Source organism: Ziziphus jujuba, chromosome 5 (genome assembly GCF_031755915.1).
Source record: "Ziziphus jujuba cultivar Dongzao chromosome 5, ASM3175591v1".
NCBI classification, from domain to species: domain Eukaryota; kingdom Viridiplantae; phylum Streptophyta; class Magnoliopsida; order Rosales; family Rhamnaceae; genus Ziziphus; species Ziziphus jujuba.
In genome coordinates this window covers 26082523-26098759 of record NC_083383.1, presented here as the reverse complement: position 1 = coordinate 26098759, position 16237 = coordinate 26082523, and the positions used below count along the sequence as shown (strand labels likewise).

The 16237-nt window shown below is 31.3% G+C and overlaps 1 protein-coding gene across 3 annotated transcripts; it reads right to left on the bottom strand.

Annotated features, from left to right (window-relative positions):
- Positions 1-1181: 1181 nt before the first annotated feature.
- LOC107408849 (uncharacterized) lies at positions 1182-13109 on the bottom strand. 3 transcript variants are annotated; one of them, XM_048475969.2, is made up of 14 exons: positions 12700-13108; positions 12526-12615; positions 10908-10969; positions 8851-8948; positions 7941-8030; positions 6586-6708; positions 4536-4613; positions 3872-3957; positions 3653-3701; positions 2788-2844; positions 2572-2702; positions 2416-2499; positions 2035-2104; positions 1182-1850 (listed from the first exon to the last, which is right to left on the bottom strand). In XM_048475969.2, the coding sequence occupies exons 1-14, from the start codon at positions 12957-12959 to the stop codon at positions 1398-1400; spliced, it is 1731 nt and encodes a 576-aa protein (XP_048331926.2). In that variant the 5' UTR covers positions 12960-13108; the 3' UTR covers positions 1182-1397. The 3 variants fall into 3 exon arrangements, with proteins under 3 accessions (XP_048331926.2, XP_048331928.2, XP_048331927.2); XM_048475971.2 differs by having other exon boundaries at positions 10908-10994; positions 12700-12838; XM_048475970.2 differs by lacking the exon at positions 4536-4613 and having other exon boundaries at positions 12700-13109.
- Positions 13110-16237: the final 3128 nt, after the last annotated feature.

The window sequence follows — 16237 nt, the reverse complement described above, 5'->3', positions numbered from 1 at the left end:
AAAATTTTAAGATATTTTTGATATTTAGTTTTTTTTTAACATAAATTGATATTCCGTTAAATTTATAAGATAGAATATTATATTTTAACCTAAATTAATTATTATAAGATATAGTATTTTGATTATTAATTTTCATATTACACATCTATGAATGAAAACGAAGAAGATCATAATAGTTTTCAATCATCAAGGGATTCTATATATGATATTAAAATAATATTTATAAATCATAATGTAATTATAATAGTTATATTATATATTTTAATTAAAGTTTTACCAGAGAATTTTTCTTTTTTCTTATTTTTTTGCGTATTTTTTATCAACGATATTATATTTATATCTGTTAGCTCTTACTATAATTCCATTAATTAAGAAAATATGATATACATTCAATTTGTTTTCAACTTTCATAGTCAAATTGTACTTATAAGCTAATCCTAAAATTCTAATAAAATATATTTTTTTCAATAAGTTTTTATCATTTTTTATAAGTTTTATCTGTATTTGATAATTCCAATATTTTTATAATATTTCTGTATTTTGAACATTTTATCTCGATAAGTTAATCTTAAAATTTTAATAAAATATTTTATTTTTTTTAATAAATTTCCATATTTTTTATAAGTTTTATCCGTATTTGATAATTCCAATATTTTCATAATATTTTTGTATTTTGAACATTTAATATTTCATTTGACACTGATATTTAAAACTTTACCCACATCACCATTTGTCTATGCAAAGTTTTGATTTTTAAAATATTGTTTTGCGAAGCATTTTCAATTCCACCCGTAAAACAAGAGAACACTAATTAAGGATTTTCTTTGCTAATGAGAAATACATAGCTCTTGTTTTTCTTTTCTTTTGTGAGCTTTCGTTTACAAAACAAAATTTTCAACCCCTTTTCGAGGATTACTCAATCCACTTCTACTCCATTCAAGCATCCTAAGAGGGTTACAAAAGGTGTCCAAAGAGTAAACATCATTAAAAAAAAAATAACCAATCCGCACTTAAAACGTAAATCTAATTGGAAAAAAAAAAAAAAAATCAATGTATCAAAGTCACTTGCCTTTAACAAAAAAAAAAGTACAACACTATCACAATAGCTATGCAGACCAGCTTTATACAGCTAATGCATACACTCTTTTATCTTTTATTTTTGGAAGACTAAAATTAGAAGATTGAGACATTAAATATGAATTCATATTAAAGCTACAGGATAACCATTAACATTTGAGGGACTATCTACTATCTTATTGGATTCCATATTTTATTCAGAAAGAGTGGTTGAGATTTAATCTAACTATTACCACCCTAAACAGAGTCAACAGCATCTACAGCTTGGAATGAACGACTAATACATGTTTACAACAACAATTAAAGAGCATAGCATGGGATTATCTTCTGAGCAAGGCAGAAGGAGAGACATTTCTCAGCTTCTTCCTAAAGACAATGTTAAAAGCAGAGCCTAACAATGGCCAACTTGTAACTATGGCGATATAAGCGAGCAGCCATACTGAGCATCTGTTCTGCTGAGACAGTAGATCCAAGCATCTTTTAACAGGAGCAAGTACATCCAGAGTTTTGGCATCCTGATTGCTGGTAGCTTGACTTGAAGTTTGTGCGGTGTCAGCCATAGAATCCGGCTTCGGTTGTGTCAACTGCTCATGTTGTTCTACATCTGGAAGTATTTCAGCTTTTCCATGATGATTTTTCTGAGATTCAGATAATTCTTCAACCTTGTCATCTCTCATTTGTTCATGTCCCATTGCAGCCACCATCCCGTCAGCAGCAACATTCACAAATGGACCTTGATCGATTGAAGACAATTTCGACTGTGCAATAGGATTCTGGATATGAAAGTACATTGAAACAGCAATGTTAACTAGAAGAAATAGCCAGTAAATTGAACCATATGGAAGAAAATAACACAAACATTCATGAGCCCACAACAATAGTGCCCGACTTTTTGCAGCATCATAACCTATTAAAGCTTGTACCCAACTGAACTAATATCATAAATGAAACTTGTACCTTCTTTTTTACATGCATATATTGGCTAGAGTGCATAACCCTACAAAACTCATCAACGGCCCTTACCCACCTGAAAGTGAAAAGCAATTAACCACCCATGTTAGAATGAAGTATAAGAAAATGTCCACTTGCAGCTGTTTCAAACACATAAGAACTCGAGCAATGGCAAGCCTTATTGTGAAACAATCATGCAAACTCATAGGATCTGACAGACCATGATCCAATAATGATGGTATCATGTTTTGCCCTGGCAAACTTAAAGAAGCAGTTCATACCAATAGGCCCTCAAGTCCATTTTAAGAATGCTAAAAATAATTTTCATCCCACAGTAGTTGATGGTGAACATGCTATTCTATCTCTATAAATGTAAATATGAAGTACCACAAGCCAGCTGCAGTTATCCCTTCAAAGAATGCAAGATGTCCTCCATGCTTTACAGTAGCCAATACAATATTTTTATTTGCCCTGGTAAAGACAGATACTATCAGAATAAAAGAGGAAGAAAGAATTCAAATTAAATATGAGGAGCAGCTCCACCTGCATTCATCCCATGGAATGGCTTCCCTAGTACACACTGGATCATCCAAAGCACTGATGCAGAGAAGTGGGACCGACACATTTCCCACATAATTAGTACTGCTACAGTGCCTGTAGTATGTGTCGACGGTCTGAGAAAACAAAATACTTTTGGTAACCCCTTAAAAGAAACAGGAGCAAGAGAAAAAGAAATGGCAAGTCATATAATGCAAATACCTCAAATTTTCCAACAAGGCAGGTAGCATGGTGGTCAAAATCTCGAATAGAACGTGACTTTTGAAGCAAAAGGCAAAGGAAAACAATTTTAGTTGAAGGAAGAAAGAAAATACCAAGCAGTACAACACATCAAAATCTGACATAAACTATAACATGTTTTTCTCTGAAAGTCATTTGATTGGCGTTAAAAAGAAGATGGGATGCAGTTATATGATCGTATTTAACAAGACTGCCAATGTGATGTTTAAAGTGACAAAGCCACAACACTGTCTATACATCAAAGCTGTATTTCTAATCGCATCAATTTATAGTCATGATCTTTATTTGTAAGAGTCTATTACCTTAAAATTCAAAGAAAAACAAGGATATGTTTTAGCAAACCATTGCCTAAACTTAAATGCACAACTAGCAAGCAACTTCCCTTTTATGTTCTATCTCTTATATTTTACTAGTGCACAAAGCATATTCCATTATGAGCAATGAGAAAAAGTCTATTGAAGGAGAAACTTGAAATGCAAAGCATAAGGAAGAAATGTTTATTGAATGTTCCACTACAAAATGCTTCACTCAATATTGTCCAGGATATACTTGAATGATTCATTAGGTAGCCCTTTAGGCTACAAGAAATATACCCATGCACAAATAATCCTAGATTGTGTGCAGAGTAACATAGCATTGTCAAACATTTTCCTTTAAAGACAATTCAATTCCAAATTACCAAGCAACAAAAAACCAAAGAGTTAGCTAATCAATCACTTGGAATGTCAAAAGTTCAAGTGTCCAACTATTTCATTCATCTGTAAATAACAATGCTGATGCTGTTCAATAGATCAAACAATATATTTAAACTTAAGAGGAAGCACACCTTTTTTATGCCTTCCCAATTAGCAAGGCGAGTATATCGAGGCTCATGTCTGCATTTAGTATTTAGATATTATCATCTACCATCAAGCAACAAAACATTATACAATCATAAATTTGAATATATCTACAAAGAGGATGGGTGAAGATCTATAGCGACACTAAATACCAATATTCAGACTTCCTTGCCTGCAGAAACAATTAAAAAGGAACACAAACATACAATTGAGCATAGCCTTGAAGACCTATTGTAAGAGCTCTGTCATATAACTTTTGCACCAGTCTACGGCATATAAATCTATCACCAATCTGCAAAAGAAAGAGTAAACCATGGGCCGACTGTAATCTATAGAAAAGCAACCATGAAAAAGGAATAAATATTCAAAAAAAAGAAAGATAGACATTGGCAATCATTGTAATTTATGGACCAATTATCACGTATTAACACGATTCATGTTTTAACTTGATACATGTAGTTCGGCCCACTTCCAAACCACAGTCCTTCCCCATGTCCCTCTAATTTATTCTCATCTCTACCATTTGAAAATATCATTATCGAACTGGATGAGTGAAGTACATTAGAATGTAACAAGACAGGAAGGAGAAAAACCTAACAACCCACTTTTTTTATTTTCACCAATAGAAAATAAATTACGAAGTTATAAAGAAGCAATAAACTCATTATCTCAATAAAGAAAAAATAGATCTTGATACCCCTCCAATCATGTAGATAGTTGCCAAAGAGAGATATAGCAAAGGAAATAAATTCAAAAAAACTGGCTATGGTGCATAATCTTTGCCCTCCTTTATTTGTGCTACCTCGAACATTATCCTACACTATCCTAATATTATGCATACTCATTGTCAAACTAAGTTAAAGTGCAAACCAAAAGGTCCCAAGGAGAGCAGACAGCCACAGCTGCAGCAATAGGAATATCATCTCCATCCTCCCCAAGATATTTTACCTAAAACAAATAATTGAAGTATAATTATACAACCGACCAGAAGTTCTAATCATAAAAAACATAGGATGCGAGAAAAGTGCAAGAAAACACATCAAATATTTGTTTCTGAAAATGAAATAAATGAATGAATTGTATGTGAAGAAAATAATTCAATATTTGCCATCCAGACATCCAGCAACCAGATACTAAAAGTAAACCATTATTTTATGTACACATAATTCTTTCACAACATGGAACCCTAAAACTACTTTTATTATCCCAACATCAAAACCTATGTACCCAGGCACAAATCCCACCAAGTACACAATTAAAAGTAGGTTAGTCAATCTGTCCTATGTAAGAATATCAACTTACTTGTTTACCAAACATGGAATTATAATGAAAAGTAGCTGACAACTTCTGAGCTACAGTTGGACAGCCAAGAGTAATTTCATTCATCCAATGCTATTTCTTTTAACCCCATATTCACAGACTTTACAACATTAAAATAAACAAGTTAACACTGATCTTGATGATTGCAGCATCAAATAAACTACAGATTAGCATTTATAAAATACAAGTGACAAGATTCAGACTAAAGGATGCTTTAGAAGTCCTCAGAAATTAATTTCTTTGGGTTATCCTTACTAAAGTCTTATAAAATTTAAGGGAAGATCTGATATTAACAGATTTTGTTAAAGATTCTTGGAAACTGGACATCCAACTGTCTTTTACATGATCAAAGTCAGTTCTCTCAATCAACGGAAAAAGCTCCGATGGGCCCCTGGGTAAGTGGTTCATGTTTGTGCACATAGCATGACAACCTAAGTAGCAAATAAATGTTCCTAAGATTCAAACTGTCCTATTAAAAAGATGTGTTTCTCTCTATTTCATCCTCAAATAGAGCTCACGAGATTTCATATGCATGCCTCTTTTTTGCGAACCATTGCTAGGCTTTCAGGTTATGCTGCGGCAAGTAATCTCACACCACTAATCACAACAAAAGATGACTAAGAAATATATTCTAAATAGGGGGCCTACAGTCAGGAAGTTTTGGAAGGTAACAAACCAAAATAAAATTTCTATTGTTTCTTTATTAAATTACTCTCTAATACATACATGAAGTAGGTTAAAATTTGAAGAGATTATTCAATTTTAACCATATTCCATTGTCAACAGAAAACTTCTTAGTTAATAAATAACCAATTTCCAAAGATACAACCCAGTGATTCGAATCACCAAAAAATTTACATCCTCTAATTTACCTGGTAGCTTTATATAGTAGCTCTTCAATTTTGGTAAAAATATTTCAGAGTTCCATTTTTTTAAGGTTCAGTAGTAGTCATAATGGTTATCTATGGTCCATTGCTATGTCCACATCTGTTGACAGTTGACACAACGTACATGGTTGTCCTAACTCCTAATACAGTTTGCAGTCCAACTCATATAAATTCAAATCCAATGTAGAGAGCATTTAGAACCTTCAACAACCATGAAATTCAGCAATATATAAAACACTTTACAACATCAGATAGACCTCTTCCCACTTAATACAACTAGCTCTAAGCATCAATTCCCAGTTTTAAGGCATGTTAATAATACAGAATGCTATCACAATCACATACCTTGGAAAGTTTCCTGAATTTTGGAAATAGTATAAACATTTCCCAGAACTTGTCTAATCTCCATTTTATGTAAACAATAAATATGACTTGCTATGCATATAAGAAAAAATCCAAGAATAAACTGTCTAAGCAATTAAACATTTCATAGAAAATGCAATTGAAATATGAATAATGAAGAAGACAAAGAATAAGAAAGCAAACAAAAATAGGAAGGAAAAGAAAACGAAAACAGAAGGAAGGATATTTACAACAATTTAAAATTAAGACTGAAAAAAGTAATAGAAACAAAAGAAATAGATAAAGTCAGATGCCAAAAAACGAAAAAGGGTATATATTTCAACAAGGATTAAGAAAATTAAGTGACATACCAAAATATTGGCACCAATACTAGTTCCAACAAGAAATAAAGGAGCCTTGGGGTATTCATCATGGAGGTGATTTATAATTACCCTTGTATCCTCTGTCCATCCAGCATTATAAAAGCAATCAGACTGCAAAATTTTTAATCAAAATAATTTGTTAAAACAAACAAACAGCAAATAATCCCATTAAGGTGATGAAAGGCATTAAACCAGATTAATTTGCATCTTCAAGAAGAAGTTGGCAATAACAAGCTATTTCTCAAAGCTGAAAGCAATTTACCATTTAAGATTTCTTTTTTAGCCATTCGGCAAAGGTGATCCCTCATAAATGTTGTTCTACTGCTTATGCTTGTCCCAGACAAATAATATAATAGAATGCACATGTTGTCACAAGACAAGAAGTGTGTACCAGTAATTAACACATATTTGATAGTGACCATTGATAAAGCCATTAATGATGGACCATCATCAAAATTGATGCTATAAAACTGTTTTTGTATCATTATTTCACAGTGATTTGTCTTTATTGCCGGACAATCCACTAACCTTATTCACTTTCTAAATCTGGCAACAAGATATTCAATCAAGGAACTATTACATAATGACATTGAAGCTCGCCTTCATTAAGTCACCATCATCCCAAAGGCTTAAGTTGTGAGGAAGTGGATCCAACTATTTACATTAAATCAACACGATACACACTACACACTCGTTGCTCATGTGTATGCCCACATATAAGTAATTAAGTATTAACAAAGCAGGCTTAACACTTGTAGAACAATAACTACAAAAAATAACTTGTAATTCAGATTTTTTAAAAACAAGCTATCAAAAATAAGTTGCCATTAAGAGTTTAATATTGCAGTTTTCTAGATTATGTTGAATTGGAGGATATGTTTTTGAATGTTAGTTTAATTTTTAACTAGATTTGTGGATTTTTCATCCTCTTAAATACTAGTAATGTATTATTTTTATCAATAAAGTAATGTGTTTCCTATCAGATTCTCGACCTCTTAAATATTTGTAATTTTTTTTTTCATCAAGAAAGTAATTTTTCCTATTAAAAAAGAAAGATTTCAACACAATACCCAATAAACAACCAAAGATATGATATCACGTTAGCAACCCATCAATACAAACGTATAAGTTATTAGTAGGTAGACCAAACTGTATATATGAAGCCAAATCAACATGATCAACATAAAAAGGACTACTGTTGAAGATGGAAATAATACCGAAAATTAAAATCCAATAATCAGGCTATATATTGGCACACCAAAGGCCATCCTAGTAGGGACTTAAAAGAGATACGTAGAATGGTTATGCAGAAAATAAATGTTTAACATATGAGAACTACTCACAGTAATTGAAACACCACCAAGTCCTCTGTGGTTGGTGACAACCACATTCCACCCACTTTTTGCTGTATTAAAGGCAAGGTGCTTTATATACTGCAATAAATATATAGATGAAACAAGATCATATTAACTCTCATATAAAGAAGCATTATAAACATTGTAAGAGCTTGATTAAGGAAAAAATCTAATAAAAAGTATATATGGTTATGTTTGTTCATTTTGTTTTTTTAATGGAAAACTTTACTCTATTGAAGAAGAACACATATTAAAGAGGATGAGAAATCCACAAAGAAACTAAAATCTGAAAATCCTTTGTTAATTTTCGTCCTCATCCTACTTTGGCAATGTACCTGTGGCATGATGCTAGAGGAGATTCAGAATTCAGATTTGAGGAAATTTAGCATAAGCAGCAGAATATTTATTGGAACTTGAAGAAAAGTAAAACCAATTAAAGACTTGATATCATCCTATATCAACAGGAGCAAATCGAATTATTAGATTGTTCAGTTCTTTAAAAATATATGCTTATCAGATTGGAGGATATGATACTAATAATTATCCTTGACATTTTCATCAGTTTGTCCTCTCTCTTCCTATGTGCTCAAGGTTTACACAAAACAGGATGCCTTCTGTCCAAAAGATGCAAACTGGTCCATCTACATAGCCTTCACTTGGCGAACTAGGTTTCCCATAATACTTCCACCCAGAGCAATTATACCAGGAAATTCTTCACCAAAGGATCAGAAACCTCACTCAAGCATGTTGATTTTACATCAATGAGCTACACTTATCCGATTGCAATTACATGACACATTTCTGCCTCAATCCAAATTTCTTTGAATTAAGGCAAGATCAATAAGAAGCACTTGCATACCAAAACAAGGCTGGGTGATAAACTAAATAATGAACTTACAGCTGATGCAGAATCACTGGTTAAACCAGGGATCACCACCATAATAGGTGTTGTGTCATCCTTGGAAATAACATTGTTCATGTGAAAAGCACCAGAAACTGTAACAAAATCAAAGACATGAACCCAAAAAACAAAAGGCATATCATCAGGACCACAATTCTTGTCCTTCAAAATTTGAAACAAGATCAAAATTACTCACAACATAATTATAAAATCAAAATTTATCAAAATTCAGATGCAACTCAAATAAATGCACATAATAATGATGTTGGATATGACAAATACAATATTCGTAATATGTCAAGATGAATGCAATAAAGAACTCCAACAAATACAAAAGCAAAATGATATCTACAATACAAAAGGACATAGAAAAGATGCAGATTAGAATTAAATTTTCATGCATATGCCTAAATCTGTCCCATCATATTTTTATACATCATATTACTCTTCTATATGCTCTCAACTCTCCTTTCCAACAGCAATTTATTTGTTGAGTTTGTTTTTCAGTGGTAAATTCCAAACTGCTAACTTATTATTCTTTCTCTAAGACACCCAACATTCCATCTAGCCTCATTTTCTCTTTTTCTTCTTTTTCATAGACTAAGGTTCTGTTAATGAATAATAAAGGTGCAAAGCAAAGAAAGGTGGACTGTTGGTCTAATTATAGTACCAAGCAATTTAAAGATTCAGTAGAACTTTATTTTATAAAAATAAAAAATAAGAACCTGTCCAGCTTCATAACTAATATCTTGGCCCCAAGATAACATGAAGGGAAAAAGATAATAAAAAGTCATAATCAAATTCAATAAACCACTTCATAACCTTCGCTCTTCTTCAGAAAAGTTCTTAAATCTGCTCTAACCTATATTACCCTTCACTCCATAGTTCTCAACCCACTTTGAAGAGTTTAGCCTAGAAAAATATTTCAAAGTGGGTAACAGGGCTACAGATACCTACCAACAGCCCCCAAAGTGACAATGACTAACATTTTTTACCTGTGGATCAATTAGGGCATGGCAGAAAGCATTGCTGTGTTTCTCATAAGTGTGCTAGCCAAGGCACCCATGAGTCCATGGCTTGTCTTTATTATATGAGGGAAAAAATCTCAACTTTCAATGACAAAAGATTGAGATGGACTTTTGCATGGTCCCTAGAAGTTAAATTATATGCTGACATCATGTTGTTGGGGTAAGAAATATACTATCCAAAGTTTTTTTGCATCCAAAACTTTGTTTACAATGCACATAATTTATATTTCTGATATTGAGAATGTCAAAGAAATATCCAGAAGCATAGACGATTGTAGAAGAATCAATTTCCACCCACTCAAACTAGTCTCTTGAAAAAACAATTGTAATTCTTAAAAAGTAACCCTTTCTATTTAAATACGCTCCATAGTCAATATCTATTGAAATGATAAAACTATTTCAAAAAAATATATATATAATAGAACAACCGATTAGGAAACTCAATAACTCCAATAAAATTTTAAATTACTCAAAACTCTTATATCATATAATTCTTTAATAGAAACCTGAATACAGCTTGTTTTCGAAGCATTTGTCACTAAACAATGATTACCAATGGATATAAGATGCAAGATCCTACATCTAAGAAATAAAGAGCAACAGAAACCCCAGTCAATGTCAATTAAACTCATCAAGATATATATTCATACTTCTCCATATACATAATTAACAGAATAAAAACCATCCAAAAGTCATACAACCGGACAAGAAGTTGAAACTATAATGATGAGAAAGAATGTATCATAAAAAATTAAAAAAAATAATAATTTAAAAAAAAAAGATAGAAAATGAAGATGAAAACGAAAAAATGCAAATTTTAAATTTATGATATCATCATTATATGAAACCCAAAAAAAAAAAAAAAATTCATGCCTTCCCAATCCAAACATCTAGTTACATGATGACAAGTACAAATTCTCAATGCATGCATTCCTCAATGTCTTACATATACATTATTCCCAGTTTAACTTTTCTTTTCACTTTACTTCTCTGTTACATATTTAAAGTTGAAAATTCCATACTCACCATCAGAACTACTTAGCCAATCCAAGGCAATAGTGCCACCATCAGAAGCGTGGAAGAGTTCTCTGATAGAGCAACAAGTATAACCATCTGTTAGATGAAGCTATTATCATTTCCTAAATAAGTATCTCTTTAGCAGTGATTACATGAAGCCATTGTAAAAAAGAACCAATTATTCTAAACTTTATATCTGAAAACAAAAAATAAGCACCAAAATATTTTCTAAGAAAAGTTTCTTTTCCTTAACCCCTTGACCCCAGGCCCCTAGCCAACCCACTTATTCCAGGTGAGGGAGGGGATAATAAGAAGATTTGAAAAGAGGAACTTAAAAGCAAGTAGACTTTAAAAACCAATACATGCTTAAACAAACCAGCCTAGTATTTGTCTATAAACAATGCCAATTAAGCTTAATTTTTATAAAAATAAAAAGTAAAATAAAGAGTTACTTTATTACCCAAAAAAATAATACATTTCAGAAGATTAAAGAAGGTGAGAAACCCTCAAAGAAACTAAAATGTTTAACTATATCTCATCCTTTCAATTCAAAAAAAATTAATTAAACTGGAATATCCCTAAACTCCTTTGAAGAAGATGCCGATAAGGAAGCCTAAAACTTGATAAAATCCTGTAAAGTCCAATTCAAACATATTTGAATAGCAGATTGGTTAATGTATAACACATGAAAAAGTAATTTAGAGCAGCTCTAAGATGCCACTAGTCACTAGCTTTGCTTAAGGCAAAATATAATGTGGGCAGCTTTCCAATGCTTGCACTGTGCCTATGACCCTGATTGCTATTTTTATATTTTAACCTTCAACCATTATTTTCTTTAACAAATTTACGCTAATAAATTTCCATAATATTCTTTCTTTTGTTAAAATTGTTATAATTGTTGACTCCAAGTTGTGATATTCAACTCTCATCTCGTAAGTCTGACTATGGTAGTATAATGTTGGTTGTCTAGCTGATGGAAGAAGGGTGATTGGTAGAAGAATGGACCAAGCAGATGGCAATCTAGAGAATGGTAGTTGGGAAAAAAAAGGATGATACAAAAATACATTTCATTATCATTTAGCAAATGAAAAGTATGGTAAATCATAACATTCCTATTCTGACTATTTACCAATGCCAATTTTCGCATTGGAGGAGCACTTGCTTATAATGCCTAAGCAAGTTAATTTGTCATGCTGGACCACATAAGCCACCTGACCTTGAAAAAACTAAATATTTTACAACTTATACTAAAAAGTGATGCATAAATTAAAAGAAAAAATTATCACCTAATCTAAAATGAATCGAGTAAAATCATCTTCCAAAAGTAACCTTTCTTGGCTTCCCTTCAAACACTAGAGGCAAGTTAATAAAAAAAATAATCATAATAAATTTAAAATATAGAAATGGAAAGATTAATTAGTACTAAATCCCAAACCAGAAACACATTTGCAACTAAACTTTCAACCACCAACTACATGACTCATATACATTGTCAAAATTACCACAACAGCCCCATATATAAGTAGAAAAATTAATAATTAGCAATGTAGGGCTACGAGTAAGTGTACTTAAATGAAACAATAACAAAGCATTACCAAAGAATTAATTGAGAATCATTAAACAATACCTTCTATAGCTAAAAACAGGAGGTCTTCCAAAGAAATTGAGAAAACAAGTTTGGAAATGAGGGCTTGAGATCCACGGCGTCGGCAAATACCTTACAAAATTCAAACACCATCAAGAAAACCGAGAAAAAATAAATACAAAAAAAATAATAATAATAATAAAAATGGGGGATTACCTGCCATTAAGAACCCGGCACTTGGAAACGACGGCGTTGTAAATGTCGGAGGAGGAATTGTAGGTGAAAACGACGGGGAAACCTCTCAAACCGGTGCGAAGGTTCTCGAAGAAATGGAATTCCAAGAAATTGTAGAGAAAAACGAAGAAAACAACGAGAAAGCCGATTACGTAATGCGAAATGGGAATGAGAGATAGCGAATGGAGAAGAAGGCCGTATGGATTCGAAGAAGATTCATTTCGATTTTCAGAGAAATCCATTTCGCTTTGCGTACGTGTGTGTATGTGGAGCACGGTTTTATTTTTATTTTTATATTTTGTTTTTTGGAAATTTGGGATTTCGAATTGGCGGTTTGGTCTGGTTCGGTGAACGACGAAGTCGAATTTTGAAGTCGGAAAACGAGAAAAAAAAAGCGTGACAACTAACAAATGTGGGCCACTCAGCCGTCCATGTCGACAATATAAACGAGAAAATGCTTTTTTTTTTTTTTTTTTTTGAGGTCCCCACGCTTTTTAGCTTTTTATTTTCTTGGAAAGTTGGAATTGGAAAAGACTCTTTTCCATTACTCTTTTTAACTATCTTAATTTAAATAAAACAAAAAAAAAAAAAGGAACTGTCTTAATTATCCAGATCTCTAGTTGTTTTTGTTACCACTTTTGTATGGTTGTTTTTTTTTTTTAAAAAAAAAAAAAACTAAAAACATATATTGACACATGTTTATTTTGAATTCAATTATTTTTTTAAGAAATTAGGTTAATAAAGTGGTTGCATATCAAATTCATTGTTAGAGTAGAAAATCAAGTATAAACAAACATGGAAAAAAAAAAGCAAAGGATCCTATTTGGTAATTCATTATTTATTCATAGCTAAATAATTGATTAGTTTAAAATTGTTATCAAAATATATGTTTATCTTATAAATCATAAAAAATAATAATAATAATAATAATAACCAAATGGATTTGGTAAAAGTTGAGTTTGGTTTAGATCCAAAGAAAGACAAACAACTCTAAATGCATTTTTGAAAAATAGATGAATGAAAAAATAAAAAGTGATGCCATTTGATATCAAGATTGATTTTTAGTTTTTGTTTTTCTTTTCTTATATTTTTTTAACCTAATTATGTATAATGTGCTTATGCTAGCGACAGTTAAAATTTATTAGAAATATAAATTAGCTATAAAATTAAAGAAAAAAACATAAGTAAATTGAGCATAACTTCAAATCGTATTGGTCTTTTTTTGTTTTTTACTTTCCTTCAAATTTTTAGTTGTTTAAAATATCTAATAAACTTTAAGTACTAATGAAACACTTGATAATAAGCAAACTGCACACGATTAGGTATAGGAAAATAGAACATAAAAATTAAAAATCAACCGCATTACCAAACTTCACCTAAAAAATTAGTTTAGTATTTCACATCAAATCAAGTATTAATTTCTATATTTGTTGGACTCTAATTTTTTTTTTTTAAAAGTTATTACCTTTTACGTGTATCAAGCTTATTTGTTTGTACAAATGACCAATATATCGTAATTAATTTATACTATATCCTAATGATGTTATGATCAAGATGTATAACTTTTTAAGTTGAAGATATATATAATTTTTTCTAAAGTTAGTACAGTGAACACTATCACACACACACACACACATATATATATACAATTTTGTTATGGTTTATGTAGTGAGTGATCCAAGAAATTTTCTCAAGAAGAAAACCATTAGATATAAATCTCCTAATTTTTTTTTTTTTATTATTGTAGACATTATGTATTATATGCTAACACTTGATGGTTTTTTATTATGTCATAGCCTAAATAATAGAGTACTTGCTACACTTAGAAAAAATGATTAGGGTTTTACTAAATTAAAATATAACTTGGTTTTATTTCTCTATAATTTTTTGGAGAAAAATATGATTTTCAATGCTTTTATGATACACAAATAAAAAAAACAAAACAAATAAGAAAAATTCTTGAGGCAAAGTAAAAAAATAAGATTTTGGTTTTCTTAAGATTTAAACCCTAAAAATTAAAAACTAAAAAAAAATTAACAAAAAAACGTGTGTGCTAAAATGAAGAATTAAAATTGGAGCTTAATATCTCTAATTAGAGCAAGAATTAAGAATTATATAATAAATATTTTTTATTAGTAGTTAAATGTATTGTGCATGTATATAATATTATATTGATAATATAAACAATAATGCTATGGATAAAAAAAACTTGACCAAAATTGTAACCTAAATAGTATGGCATTGATATGGCATTCCATCTACTAATGTCATATCACTAACAAAATTTCCAATTAATTAATCAGTTTTTATTTTTTAGGTTTTATAATTTTCTTAAAACATGATCTACCCAAAAAAAAAAAAAAAAAAAACACCCTCTATTCCATTTCTCCTCCGAGCCATCTCACTAGCATCGTTGCCTGCTTGCTCATCACAGCTCTATTTCTTCTTGGACAACTAGGAAGAAGAAAAACTAGACATCACGAATTCCCCAGCATCGTCTGCTAAAGTTCTTATCCACTAGTCAACCGCCACACTTTCTTCGACTATTTTTTTCCATCTCATTTGAGTATATAGCCTTTAAATACCAAGTGCACAAAGAGTTTCTGTGGGGGTCTAGCTTTTTTCTCCTAAAGCCCGGCTCATTAGGGTTTTCAACTCTAGAGAGCATTATAAATAGATACTTAATTTCAGTTTTGTATCACATAATACACATTAGAGACAACAAAGGTTTTTGAAACCTCAAAAGAGAGTTTTAGAGAAAAAAATTTTTGTGTATAAATTTCATAATATATAATACATCTTTTTCTTCTCAATTTTCATGCTTTTGTCTTTCATTATTTTTCTATGTTGGTCTTGTGTGTTTTTCGTGATAAAAAGATCACAACAAGTGGTATCAGAGCCAAGATCCAGAAATAGGGTTTGCCGTCCAAAAGTTCAAACAAAAAATTTAAGCATCCTAGGAGATAGATCTCACCAAGACGAAGAGAACAAGCCCAACTGGACCTCCATCTGTCGTCGCACATGTCCCCACGCATCGATCAAATTTTTATATAGGTTTTCCACGGGCCGATCAACTCACACACGCCATTCACGCTTCGCTCAAGATGAGCCGAGCCACGTCTAAGTTCTGGAGGCGAGTTGTGACATGTGTCTTGCCACATCATCTGCCAAGTCACACATCCACGTGGAGCCACATCATCCGACATGTTAGCACTGGTCTCAAACTTTTTAAAATTGCAAAAATACCCTTATATTTTTTTTGGTATTTGTAGGTTTTCCAAAATTTTTAATATTTATAGTTTGGCCCATAACTTTTGAAAATTGCACTTTGATTCCAAATTTTGGAGATTTAGATTTTTGCCTAAGAAGAGTTAAATCAAACATTTTTTTTACCGTTTTGGACGCATTGGTAGACTCTATTTTGCCGAATTCAGCTTCCATTTTTTTTATAAATTTATTGCAGGGCAAGATGTTAATGGACAAGACATATTTGGGAGTCATGATCAAGCTTACTGTCACC

What these genes read in the sequence shown, in the direction of transcription:
- LOC107408849 (XM_048475969.2), bottom strand. Translation starts at nt 12,959, where the DNA reads ATGGATTTCTCTGAAAATCGAAATGAATCTTCTTCGAATCCATACGGC. An exon ending in TGCCGGGTTCTTAATGGCAG is followed by an intron (nt 12,616 to 12,699) that starts GTAATCCCCCAT and finishes GAATTTTGTAAG; the next exon opens with GTATTTGCCGACGCCGTGGA. An exon ending in ATTGGGAAGGCATAAAAAAG is followed by an intron (nt 2,845 to 3,652) that starts GTGTGCTTCCTC and finishes TTGCTTCAAAAG; the next exon opens with TCACGTTCTATTCGAGATTT.